The following is a 14,057-nucleotide window of genomic DNA, read 5'->3' on the forward strand; positions in this document are numbered from 1 at the left end:
AAGCTCTGATTTTTTTTTTTTTTTTTGGCAACCTCACTGGCTTGTTGAGAAGGTTACTGCTTTGCTCAGAGGTGCCACCTGCCTTTTTCATGTGTTTGCCAAGTTGTGTAGGCCGTTTTTGGAATTGGGGAGACATTTAGAAGTGTAGTTTGAAAAAGGGGACCCTCAGCAGTGATGTTTCTGATACCTAGTATCTGTTGTCATTGCATATAAGTACCAAATCTTTATTTCAGAAATACAGAATGGTCTCGATCTAAAGGTATCAATGTAGCTATGAGAAAATGGCTTGATTTTCTGACCTCAACCTTGTTTTCCTATAGAAATGTAGTTGGGGATGTGAAAATAATTTCTCTAAGTATAAGCAAGCAATTTCATTTCACCAAAGAATGGGCATTTTGTTGCCGTAGACCCACATTTTTTGACATTGTAGCCTTTCTGAAATTGGGATGTGTCTTAAAATTGATGATATCTTATAGTAAATTGGCAGCATTTCTTTTCAAACTAGTATTTAGTTGTGTTTCTTAAAATGGTGGTGGCTTAGATTTAATGAAATATGGTACTTAGAGCCAACTAAGCTTCATTTGTAAGTGAATGTTAAGTGAGTATATAATTTTGATTTCAGTGGTGGATTGTTTGGGGTTTGGAAGTCAGCCACTGGAGGTACTCTGCTATACTTTAAGTTCCTATAGTGTGGGCCTCAATAGCCTTTACATTATATATGCATAATACACGTGGTTAACAGGTATATGTTTGTTAAAACCAGGAATATATGAATAAATGAGTAACAAGGACATAGTTTGAGAGGTGAGTTGGAAGAGTATTTTCATGAGTGAGGTCTGAGGTTACTGGTCAGGAGCCCAGTGCTGGTCACACCACGCCGTCCATGGTTTGAGTTCCATCTGGGGAGGTGCTTACTGGCCACAGCTTGCATCATCTACCCCGCAGCCATCTGTAAACGATGCCCTTGCTCTCCGTGAGCAGGAGGACATCACAGCTGGCCGCCTCATACACATTTCTCTCTCAGACCATTCAATCCCTTTCTTTCATAACCTTTATTCTAGGTAGCACTTTTGTGTTTCTCTGTTTAACATTTAGCCATCCTACAGGGAAGGAAGTGTCATTTGGGTAGGGCCTCAGTGTGTCTTGTTCATCCTAGAACTCCTGGTGCCTGGCAGAGAGTGTGGCCCAGTGAACATCTCGGAGTGGTTTGGTCTTTTCATCCTGTGTCAGTAATGATAATGATGACAAGGAGTAAATGGTGAACTAGCCCTTGCTCTACCCTAGTTATTATTCTACATGCTGTGTATATTAACTCTTCCAGTCCTCATCTGGCCTGTGAGGTACATAGTATTATCATCTCCATTTTTACAGTGAGACTGCACCTTTCAAAATGTTTCAGATGTTAAAAATTTATTAGTCTGTGTATGCATACTACTTGTTATATGTAGACATGAATTAGTATATTTATACATAAGCATATAAAGGACATGCAGGAGGACATAAAACACTTCAGATTGGACTTATTTGATTTTAAAATATGAATTATATATTCTGGGGCTTTTTCGGAAATGACTTACTTTTGTGCTCAGATAAGGATGTCAACCCAGTTTAGGGAGTGTACCAGCACTTTACTACCCAATTTACAGGCATCATCTCATATTAACCTCACAGCCTCATGAGCAGCTGTAATTCCACTTACAGGTGGGAAGACCTAGATGAGGGGAGATCAAAAGACCTGTCCCAGGTCACCTGCCTGGTGAGCCACAGAGCATAAACTCAAGACCAGGTCTGTCTGGTTCCTGGGGCTTTGTTTTTGGCTGCTCCTGGGGCACAGTCCCAAGGTTAGACTGGCCTGTTTCTAAGACCCTGAAAACAAAGTGACTCTACCACACTCTCTAGAGGTGGCCTAACGCCTTCATCACTGGGAAATTTTGACCTCGGGCCTTCCTGCTGCCTTAATATTTAATTAAAAATACTTGTTTTGTTAATATTAAAAGAATCAGATATCTCCTCATATGTTGATTTACCCTTTGTCTGTCACCGTTTGTGTTTCTTATTTATGGCCTTTGTCTGTTTTTCTGTTTGACTCTGGACCCCTCATTCTTGTTGGCCCCTCGTGTTGCTTAGGTTGTTAAGGTTGTTCTCCTTTCCTGTTACATGTGATGAAACCGCTCTCCTGGTCTGTCATTGCCTTTAACTCTGCCTGTGTATGTTTTGCTCTAGGTTCTTTCTTTTTCTCCTATAGTAAAATAGTCCATCTGTGTTATATTTCCACTTCCTCAGTTTCATTTGTTAAAAAAAAAAATGAGCTTGGACTTTGTACTAGATTGATACAGCTTTGAGGACTGCTAATAGCATTTATGGCTGTTCTCTTTATACAAATTTTTAGGGAACGTATGATCTTTGCATGTACAAAAGCAGATGTAGTAGGCTTTTCCCCCCCTTTCCTGGTAATGGGAGTTCAAGATTGACATTTTTCCAGTTCACACAAAAAGAGATGTAACTTCTGATATTTAGTACTATACGTCTGTCTTCTCATAGATCCTACCTCTTGTCTTGAAATTCAGTCGAACATTTCCTGTACACTCACTCTGTCAGGCACTGTGCCAAATGCCATGGGAGACTCCAGGGTGGCCAAGACCTGGTCCTTACACTCATGGAATTTACAGTTAAGAGTTCTTAAAGTATTTAGATGTTACTTAATCTTGAAAGAATTTAGCCTGAAATAATACAGTAAAAAAAGTAACAAAACATGTGCACTTATCTCATGCAGTGTGTGGTGTTGATTATTAGATATCATATGAAAGTGTTTATGGTTTCTGTTCTTCTTAATCTCAGATTCCCTACAAACCCCCCATTATATTCAAAAGTCATGAATGTCAAAAGATTTAAAGGTCTCTCACTGTACAATGTTTTATTTAAATATGGACTTTTCATGAATTAATGCAAGTGAAAATCTCAGGAAATTCAGTACATTGACTCTCTCATTGAAAGGTGAGAAGTATTTGTAAAATGGTTTGGCCCCTGACATATCCCTTATGTTCTAGATTTATTTTTAGGAAATACCTAACTCTAGTTTTTAGGTGGTTTTGTCATAGAGACCAGATCTTTATTTAAAACTAAAATATGATTGAATCTCTTTAAGCACTGGACAGACAACTGAAGATTTGTACTTAAACCATTTTGCCTTCTTCAGCAGAAGGAGAATAGACTTTTTTTTTAATTACTTCAGGCATTTGATTAATAATTTGGATGGAGAAGAAATCAAGTAGGGAAAGAAAATGCAAAGAGCCAGGCTGCCACATTTAATGTTTACAGCCACTAGTAAGTAGCTTCTCTCTTTATCAGCCCAAATTAGAGAGTTGGTGGGGTTGTGGGAGGGAAGATGAAGAGATGCAGAGGTGGTGATGAGGAGAGGCTTTCATGGCCAACCTGTGATTTTGGGCTTGGATTATCTAAGGCAGGGAGGAATGAGAAAAGTGAATAAGTGATTTAACATTTGATGAGTTTTACTTGGAAGAGAAGCATATTTTGCATGATTCCCATGTGAATGCACACCAGTGGCAAAGCAGAGAGAATTTCCTTAATTCTCTGATGTCAGCAATGGTAAGACTTATCATTGATTTGATAACCGTATGACCTTAAATAGAGTCTCTGGTTGCTACTTGCATCGTGGTGGCATGGAGAGGCCAGAGCCTGAGGTCCTCCTCACAACCAGGGCCCCTGGGAAGGTGTACTTGGTGTGAAGGGTCAGAGTTGGGGCAGAGTTGTCTTCTGCTTTGGGGTGAATTTTGGGATTAAAAAGGCTTTTGTGATGATTATGGAACATCCTCATGGCTTGCTGGTCACCAGGGTTTTCCTCTGGGTTTCATAAGTACTAGACTATTCTAGCATTCTCCTGTGCAGTACCAATGATACTTTATCTGATATCTTTCAGGTTTTCTGTCAGGACAGAATGTGGTCAGGAATTTTGTTTCCTTATCCTTGTACATGTGTTTTGGGGTTGGCTTGAAGGTGATGAGAATCATTAGTTCTAGCTCACCTGAAGCTAGTTCTGAATGAGTCTGGGCTCCTACAGTAGATTCGGAGTGCACATACACACACAGGCATGATGGATCTTCCAAGATCCACTTCACTAGATGCTATAGAATGGCAGAGTCGTTGCAGAGGCTGAGCTGTACCAAAGGGCGAGGAGGCTGGCCAGGAGGTGAGCTGCTGTTCATCTCGCTTTTGGATGCAGGTTTTATGAGCACCAAGGGTCTGGTGCTGGGAAGGCTTCAGCTTCATAGAGTTGACTTAGAAGGGCTGGAGTAGGAGGCATAGGAGAAGGTGGTGATGGTAGCTGCTCTGGTCTAGAGGCCATGCTTTACAGATGTAGGCAGACCTGTCCTTTCTCAGGGTGACAGGGCCACTCCTGCTCCTGTGAAAGGAGGAGTGAACTGTCTGATCTCTACTTTAACAAAGGATAAGAGTACTTGTGAGGCCTAAACTTTACCTTCAAAAAGCAAGTATTTCCTTTTCTCAAGTATGGGCTCCAGATATCCCGATCTTATTTGATCTTGTAATCAAATCTTGTACTTTTCCTCTCTGGATACTCCCAATAGATGGACCCTGTATTGAATATTCCAGGAATGGGAGGGACTACAGAGGCCGATTCTGCCAGGAATAGCAGCAGGGGACAAAGTTCTTCCATAAGTACTGTGGTTGCCGGTCTTCAGTTGGGAGAACTGGGAGCCAAGGACAGGCACTGGCTAGGATGGGCTCTCAGGCCACAGTTCCTGTCACACTGTTTTGCTGGCCTGGGTTCAGGTGCTTAGGTGTGCTCACTGGGCCAGGATGTGACCTTCAGTGCTCTCTTGGGTGCCTTGTTCAGCATAGTCTAGTCAGAGAACGTAGCTGACATGTGTACATGAAGAATTCTCCTGGTTGGTCAGGGTGGATTCTGGGCCTGTCTCTTTCCTAGAGGTACAGGAGACTCCAAATTCAAAGTTGTTGGAAGCTGAGATCAGTATGGGAGTTAAAGATGAATCAAGCGTACTCAAAGGGCCAGAAGCAGATCAGTGATGGAACCTGAAATGTGAAGATTTAGGAGGCAAAAAGCATTGAGTGGATCCTGGACAAATTTGTGATGAGATGTTCTTTTCTGGGCCTAGCTTTCATGGGCTACCTCAGTGGTAGGTGCTGGCCCTTTGAAAGGGTCAGGGATGGGCTATAGAGACAATAGATTAGGGCTCTCATGGGGGTTTTGCAGGTATTCCACAATTTTACTTTATCTGTGCTCTATTTTCTACTAATTTTTGAAATATGGGGACCTAGCTTTAGGAACTGCTTAGATTTCTGTTTTTATTGAGGTAGGTTGCTAAAAATAGCTTGGATTTTTTTTTTTTTTACATGTTTCTCCTTTATCTACTTTTCCTATTTATTGTATTTTCCCTATTTCCTTTATATCTGAGGTCTTGAGTCTTAAATCAGAGGAGACTCAATTAAGTAATTTTGGATTATGTTTTAGACACGTTTTATTCTTTGACTTAACATTTAATGTTAATATTATTGGGGAATGAGTTGCAGAGTAGTTTTGTTTGTTTGTTTTTAGGACCATACCTTCAGCAGCATATGGAAGTTCCTAAGCTAGGGATCTAATCAGAGTTGCAGCTGCCAGCCTACACCACAGTTCATGGCAACACTGGATCCTTAACCTACCAATCGAGGCCAGTGTTCGAACCTGCATCCTAGTTGGGTTCGTTACTGCTGAGCCACAACAGGAACTCCTAGAGTAGTTCTTAGTTCCAACAAAGTTTGCCTCTTAGCTCATCTTTTGCTTAGAGATATTGGGCTTAAATATGTTGAGTCCAATGGGGAATGCATGTGGCTGTTTAGTAAATATTATTAGTAGGAATGATATCTACTTTTTAGTCCCTGGATTTAATTTGAGCTAAGTATCTGAGCCCCCTTTTTCTTTCTGAGGAGTGAAATTACAAACTTATCCTTTTCTTTCTTAATTCAGAAAACGCTACAAGATTGTGGTTCTCAGTAAAGAGGAGATTCTGAAGAATAGAACAGTATCTTTTATTGTTTATTCTTTTAGTCAGTTTCTGTAGTCAATATGTCTTATTTTAAAAGTGGCATTTAGGAGTTCCTGTCATCGCATAGTGGAAACGAATCCAACTAGGAACCATGAGGTTTCGGGTTCAATCCCTGGCCTTGCTCAGTGAGTTGAGGATCCGGCATGGGTGTGAACTGTGGTGTAGGTCACAGATGCAGCTTGGATTTGGCACTGCTGTGGCGTAGGCCGGCAGCCGTAGCTCTGACTAGAACCCCTAGCCTGGGAACCTCCGTATACCATGGGTGCAGCCCTAAAAAGCAAAAAAATAAAAATAAAAAGTGACATTTAAAGTTACACTATCACAAGATAGTTCCTGTGTTAGAAGATTTTGTTATATTTACTTTTTGTCACCAGGTTAAATTCCTGGTCTGAGAGTTAGGAAGAATTATAATGTGTCATGTTTTCTTTACTTTTCAGTGCAACAGAATGGAATTCGGCATTGTTCCTATACAGCTTCCCGGAAGCATCTCTATGTTGATAAAAATACGAAGGTTATTTGCCAGGGTTTCACTGGTAAGCAGGTATGTGTATCAAGATTTTTTTAAGATGTATATTAGAGATACAAGAACATTGAACTATTTTCTATTTTTTTAATATCATAAAAGTTATAATACATGCTTGTAGCTGAAAAGTGTGTAGTACAGCAGTGGAGGTGTATCTTAGGAGGAGGTTAGGTGTGGTGGCCAGCTTCTAAGATGAAAACTCTTTAATAATACTTTGAAAATCCATCCCTAGGAGTATAGCATTATGTATGTGGGTACATACTCGCTTTCAGCGAGTTTAACAGTACTGGCTTTTCTCCAACACTGGAATAGATCACTGTTTCTTTAATTAAGCACTAAGTAAAGTAGATAGCTTGTGTTGAGACTTCATACAAAACAAAACAAAACCATAAGCAGCTCAGCACTGATCAATGTGGGGAAATGTGCAAACCCATAGAGGCTCATGGGAACTGTGATTGGCAGAAGAAGCAGTATGCTGATTTTTCTCATCTTATGCTGTCTGTGGGCAAATGGTCTTCGAGGGGATTAGCAGGCAGAACTGACTGAAGGTTTTCATTTATATTCTTTCTCTCTCCCCCTATCCTCTGTCGACATCATAGGATTACATATGTTTGAGTGTATCTGTGATGTGATTCCACAGTAAAATTCAGCGTGAACATCTCCTTTCCCTCCTTCCTGACATTCTACTCCTCTGGGATTCCTCCTCATAACAAGTTGACATGTATCCTTCCAGATTTTTTTTCTTGCTCATATAAACATGTATATACTTATGCATGTTTACTCTATAGAACTCTATATAAACATAGTACACAATATATACTATATATCATACATATATATGTATGATAAATAGATTCCTGAAAGTAAAATTGGGTGTCAAAGGTTCTGTATATTTAAAATTTTAACAACTACTGCTAAGTCGCTTTTTAAAACATTGGTACACATTTATAGTTCCACCATAGTAGATGCACAGATATTTTTTTTAATTATTAGAAGGTAATCGGAGTTCTCGTAGTGGCACAGTGGAAACAAATCCGACTAGGAACCATGAAGTTGCGGGTTTGATCCCTGGCCTCACTGAGTAGGTTAAGGATCTGGCATTGCTGTGAGCTTTGGTGTAGGTCACAGACGTGGCTCAGTTCTGGCGTTGCTGTGGCTCTGGTGTAACAGCTCTGATTAGACCCCTAGCCTGGGAGCCTCCATATGCTGCAGGTGCGGCCCTAAAAAAAGACAAAAAAGAAGAAGAAAAAAGATAATCACAAGTCTTAACCCAAAGTATCCATTTTTTCATTATAAAAGGAGATATAGCAAAATAGAAGTGATTAATGAATTTTGTGTAACTTAGTTAATTTTTTGTCTGTGATTAAAAGAATTATCATGTCCATTCTGCAGAATTTTGATGATTTAGAGCAAGAGTTGGCAGGCTTATTCTGTAAGGACCAGAGTGTAACAGTTTAGGCTTAGTAGGCTACCCAGTCTCTGTTATAACTACTCAGTAGCATTAGAATAGCAAAAGTAGCCATAGATAGTCAGGGGCTGGTCATGGTTATATGTCAGTGAAATTCAATTCACAACACCGGTGGCTGACCAGACCCCTCATTTATAAAGTACTTAGGAATTGCTTTAAAATTATATAATTCTTTTTTTTTTTGGTCTTTTTGCTATTTCTTTGGGCTGCTCCCGAGGCATATGGAGGTTCCCAGGCTAGGGGTCGAATCGGAGCTGTAGCCGCCAGCTTATGCCAGAGCCACAGCAACGCAGGATCCGAGCCACGTCTGCAACCTACACCACAGCTCACGGCAACGCCGGATCGTTAACCCACTGAGCAAGGGTAGGGACCGAACCTGTAACCTCATGGTTCCTAGTCGGATTCTTTAACCACTGTGCCACGACGGGAACTCCTGTAATTCTTTTTTAAAAAATGAATTTGAGTACAAGTTTGTTTCATATGAAATGTACTTTTGCTCTTCAACTTTTTTTTTCTGAAATAACTGGGCATAAAAATGTGAATTGCAGTGAACCTTTCTTTTTCTCCCATTACTCTATTATCTTAAAAAAAAAAAATCTACCACCAACAAAAAAAGAAACACCCAAAACTGAAGTTTTGTTCACAGGTGCTTTACTTACTCTGAGAGCCATAAATTTTATGACCACATATGTACATTCCAAGGAAAGTTTAAGATATATTTATATGTGTGTGTGTATGACTGAATCGCTTTGTTGTACACTTGAAACTAGCACAGCATTGTTAGTCAAGTATATTTTTTAATTTAAAAAAAAGATGTCAAATAATATCAGACCTAAGACTACCAAAAATAAATACCTTTATCAGAATAAAATAAAAAAGAATAGACTAGAAAAATAAAGAAAATTCATGCTTATCTAAGATGTGAAGTATGTTTCATCGTTCCTTTGCTAATTAAAATCATATTCAGTCACTTTTTGGATATATGTTAATTTTATTAGCATATAGCCAAATGTTTGATTAACCTAAATTCCCCATATAAGTTTCTCGTGTATGATTTTGTTTTTCTCTTTGCTAAGCTTTATATGATCCTATGACATTTTAACCTCTGACCTGACCTTTTTTTAAAGAAACATTGTCCATGATATAAGCACTATTTGAACTTGTCTCTGCCTAAATAATGAAATCCAAGATTGATTTCAGTGTCTTTAGTTCCCTGCAAATACATTGTTTCTCATTCACTTTTTTTTTTAAAGTAATTGGGAGAATTAATTGTCTCAGATTTAAGTTTCTCTTTGTAGAGATAAAGATGAGGTCTGAAATTTAGAGTTTATCTCCATAGAAAAATCTGCATTTTGTCTCATTAGTTCTTTTTTTTTTTCAGTGCACACATTGTTCCATATATGAATGAGGAATATTTGTATTTCATAGTGGATCCTAAGAATGCAGATTTCCAATGAATGATAATTCTTGTACTGGCTGTTACGAGCTGCTAAAACTATTCCTGTTCTTAGTAATGCACTAGAGAGTGGTAATGGGAAAACTAGGAAAGAAAGCTTATTAACAGAGTTTTAGCACTGCATCAGGACTAAAATATTTGTCTGTTTGAATTTATCTAACAATGTAGTAGTTTAGGGCAACAGTTCTCTTAACTATCTGGAGTGAAAGACCTGTGTGTGTGTGTGTGTTTCCAATCTAGGAGTTTCCTCTGTGGCACAGTGGTTTAATGGTCCAGCTTGTCTCTCTGGAGGCAGTGATTTGATCCCTGGCCCTGGCCTGGGAACTTCCATGTGCCGTGGGTGCAACTGAAAAAGAAAAACAGTAGATAGAAATCATTGCCTTCATTGAGTAGTGGGGGAAGAGAAAGTCAATGAGTAAATTATGTGATATGTTAGAAAGTGTGAATGCTATGGAAAAACTAAACCAGGGAAAGAAGAAATGTGTGTGGGGGGAGGGGGTTGTGGTAGCAGCTGATGTGGGGGAATGGGGGATTTTATATCAGGTGGCCAAGGGAAGCCTGACTTCTGAGTCACGTTCAAAGGAGATGTGGAAGTGGACTCAGTAGACATCTAGGGGAGGTGTATTCCAGCCAAAGGAGACAGTGAGGCCAAGAGGCAGGAATGTGCCTGCTGTGTGTGGAAGCTGCAAGACCAGCATGACCGGAGTGGAGTGGTGATGGGAAAACAGTGATGAGGTCAGGCAGGGGAGGGGTTCTGATGCAAGGAGGCAGCTTGAATAGTGACTTGTTGGCCAAAATGAGGAGTCTGGCTTTTGCAGTGAATGAGATGGAAAACTGTGGCAGAGTTTGATCAGAGAAGTGACGAGTAACAGGGTCACTCAGGTTGCTATATTGAGAATACACTGAAAGGGAGCAAGGGCCATAGTCTGTCAAGAAGTGATTGTGACTTAGAGCAAGGCTGTAGCAGTAGCATGCGCAAGATGTCAGTTATGTTCTGAAGGAAGGGCAATAAGATTTACTAATGTATCTTGATTTGAGATAAAAGAGAAAGAGAACAGTCAAGAATGACCTCAGTATTTTTGGTTCAAACATCTGCTGGGAGTGCAGTTGTTATTATTAATTGAGATGGGGTAAACTGTGGAGGAGCGACCAGGTACTTAGATTTGGGCATGTTAAGTTTAGGATGCCTACTAGTCCTCTAAGTGGAGATGTCAGGTTGGGGTTGACAGTGTCAGCATGGAGTTCAAGGCGAAGGTCTTGCCAGGTAGGTGGGAGGCGTGTGTGTCTGTGGGTATGGAAGAGGTCACTGTATGGATGTTATTTATTGCCATAATAAGGTGTGAGATCACCAGGGGGACAAATTTAAATGAAAAAGAGGAAAAAAAGAAAAGGAGAGAAAGAGAAGAGGAAAACTGGGGGAGGTGGAGCCTCAGAAGCTCAGTGAAAAAGGAGCTTTCAATCCCTGGAGATGTTTTTGGTCTTAAAACAGATTAGGGTGCGGAGGAGGGCATTGTACTGGCATCTACTGAGTAGGGGTAAACAGGGCTGCTGAACATTGTGCAACATAAAGGACAGCCTTTTGTAACAAAAGAATCAATGTGTCCAAAATGTCAGGAGTGCCCAGATTGAGGAGGAAGAGTAAATGAATAGGAAGTAGGGGACGGCTGGCTGCTGGGCAGCTTTAAAGGCTCACTTAAGGTTAGGTTTCATCAATTCCAAGTGAGACCAGTTAGCATGGTTCATTTTTTCTCCAGCTATTGCACATGTACTGTCTTAGAGCAGGTGGAGATTTAGATTTAACCAAGATCATGATTTTGCCAGATGTGTAAATTGAAGTGAGAGCGAGCCTAAGTGACTGAATGATTATAGTGACTGACTGTGGATTTTAAACTGAGTAGAAGAGGGATGTGAGAACATTAGGAATTGAGGAACAGTGAAAAGGAAGTGGGTTTTTTTTAGGTAAATACCAGGGGGTTTCTGATGATTAGCCACCTTTAAAAACAGAGTGACTTGAGACCCCCTTAAAAAATCAGTTATTTTGGCTCTGCAGAGGCCTGTTGTGTTTCAAGGTTGAAAGCTGTGTTCAAATAAGTCGATGGGAATATGCCGGGATATATGTTACTGCTATTCTCTGGATGATACTTAACCTATGTTTTTCCTTTCCCAGCTTTGTTGAAGATTGCTTTTAGGCTTCCCAGCCTGCCTTTTCTCACTAGCCTTGTGCTTCTTCCCTTCAGGGCACCTTTCATAGCCAGCAGGCACTGGAGTATGGCACCAATCTAGTTGGAGGAACCACTCCAGGGAAAGGAGGCAAGACGCATCTGGGCCTACCAGTCTTTAATACTGTGAAGGAGGTAATTAATGGTACCTGAGTTTGTCAAGAAAAGAAGAGCAAGGAAAGAGCCAGCATACCTTGCTTAGAGATCTTAATTATGCCCCTTTTGGGAGAATCACTTGTTCTTTAAAATTCTACCAACTTAGAAAACTTTGAATTGCAGTAAAAACTGTGGGTTCACTTTAGTCACGTGAGCTCAGGATGTTTTCTCCACAGCCTGAGTCACTTTTGTTTATGGATATACATCGGCTCTTGAGGGAAGAGGTGAGGCGGCATGGCTTCTATTTGGCTTATCTTCCTTTCCTTCCCATATCTTCTTCTGGGATTTAGAGGTGTGCCTGTCAGCATCCACCTGTACCCTAATGCTCACTGGGAATGGGCACTTGGCCAGGCACTGTGCCAGGCGCCCGGTGTACATGGCCTCATTCAGGTCTCACAACAACCTCCAGGTAGGTGCTGTTATCACCCCCATTTTAAGATAAGGATACAACAGGTGCAGAGAGGTTAGTCTCATAGCTGGTATGTGGCAGACCTCACCTGGTCCAGAGTAATTGGTAAGTAGTATGTGATGCGTCTATGTGGAAAAACCTAGCTGTAGAGTCCGATTGACAAACCACAGAGTCCTAGTCTCTTCCCCAGTGTGCTGATTTCTTAATACTTTTAAAGCGATGTTAAAACTAAACTTTAGGAGTTCCCTTCATGACTCAGTGGTTAATGAACCTGACTAGTATCCATGAGGACACGAGTTCGATTCCTGCCCTTGCTCAGCAGGTTAAGGATCCAGCGTTGCTGTGAGCTGTGGTGTGGGTTGTAGATGCAGCTAGATTCTGGCATTGCTGTGGCTGTGGTGTAGGCCGGTGGCTACAGCTCCGATTTGACCACCAGCCTGGGAATCTCCATATGCCAAGGGTGTAGCCCTAAAAAGTAAAAATAAATAAATAAATAATAAAAAAATTAAACTTTAATTCTTTGTTACAAAGCTAATATGTGCTTATAAAAATTCTGATGATATAAAAGTATATAAAATTTTATAGAGTGTTTCCACTTCTCAGATTTTGCCTTTATAGAGAGCTAATTTAAATTCTGTGTAAGTGGAGTTCCTGTCGTGGAGCAGTGGTTAACGAATCCGACTAGGAACCATGAGGTTGTGGGTTCGATCCCTGCCCTTGCTCAGTAGGTTAACTATCCGGCGTTGCCATGAGCTGTGGTGTAGGTCGCAGATGTGGCTCAGATCCTGCGTTGATGTGGCTCTAGCGTAGGCTGGCAGCTCAGCTCTGATTAGACCCCTAGCCTGGGAACCTCCATATGCCTCGGGAGTGGCCCAAGAAATGGCAAAAAGACAAAAAAGTAAAAAAATTCTGTGGAAGTTTCCACTGTGGCACAGTGGGTTAAGAATCTGACTACAGTGGTTCACATTGTTGTGGAGGCTCAGGTTTCGATCTTCAGCACGGTGCAGTGGGTTTTACGGATCTTCTGTTGCCGAAGGTGCAGTGTAGGTAATTTCCATATGCCTCGGGGGTAACCATTAAAAAAAAAAGCTCAGTGTATTTTTTCATTTTCTTTCTACATTTATATGCATATATAAAACATGGTAGTGTAAAAGAAACTATAGTACAAATTCTTGGCTGTTTAAAAAAAATCAAGGAGGAATTCCCATAGTGGCACAGCAGAAACAAATCCAGCTAGGAACCATGAGGTTGTGGGCTCCATCCCTGGCCTTGCTCAGTGGGTTAAGGATTTGGCATTGCTGTGAGCTGTGGTGTAGGCCAGCAGATATAGGTCTAATTAGACTCCTAGCCTGGGAACCTCCATATGCTGCAGGTGTAGACCTAAAAAGACAAGAAGACCAAAAAAAAAAAAAAAAACAAGGAAATAAACTTTGTACTTGGGATTGGTGTATTAATGTTAAAAAAAATACTCCTCTCTCTCTTCTTAAACATACTTTTAAGTCATTCTTTAAAGAATTGCATTTTTTAAAGTACGGATGTATGGATTTAATCTCTTTTTGGAATACTAACTTCAAATTGAAGTTAATTTGTATTCTTCATTCTAAAGTGTAGGGAAAAACAATTATTCAAATTTGGAATTTTCATTTTACTTTAAAAGTGAAAATGGGGTTTTATGTGTATTTGTGTTTTGAATATTGTATTTAAAGAGTAAAATCATCTCTTCTGTAGAATAATCCTTTACAG

General features: G+C 40.3%; 1 protein-coding gene across 1 annotated transcript in view; it reads left to right on the plus strand.

Moving 5' to 3' along the window:
* SUCLG1 (succinate-CoA ligase GDP/ADP-forming subunit alpha) overlaps nt 1–14,057 on the plus strand; it is a 34,859-nt gene that overhangs the window by 4,198 nt on the left and 16,604 nt on the right. Inside the window, exons 2-3 of the mRNA XM_047781654.1 lie at nt 6,521–6,624; nt 11,768–11,884. Of these exons, the coding sequence (XP_047637610.1) occupies nt 6,521–6,624; nt 11,768–11,884 (221 nt within the window). The remainder of the gene's footprint in view (nt 1–6,520; nt 6,625–11,767; nt 11,885–14,057) is intronic.

Source organism: Phacochoerus africanus, chromosome 5, assembly GCF_016906955.1.
Source record: "Phacochoerus africanus isolate WHEZ1 chromosome 5, ROS_Pafr_v1, whole genome shotgun sequence".
In the NCBI taxonomy this organism is placed as follows: Eukaryota; Metazoa; Chordata; class Mammalia; order Artiodactyla; family Suidae; genus Phacochoerus; species Phacochoerus africanus.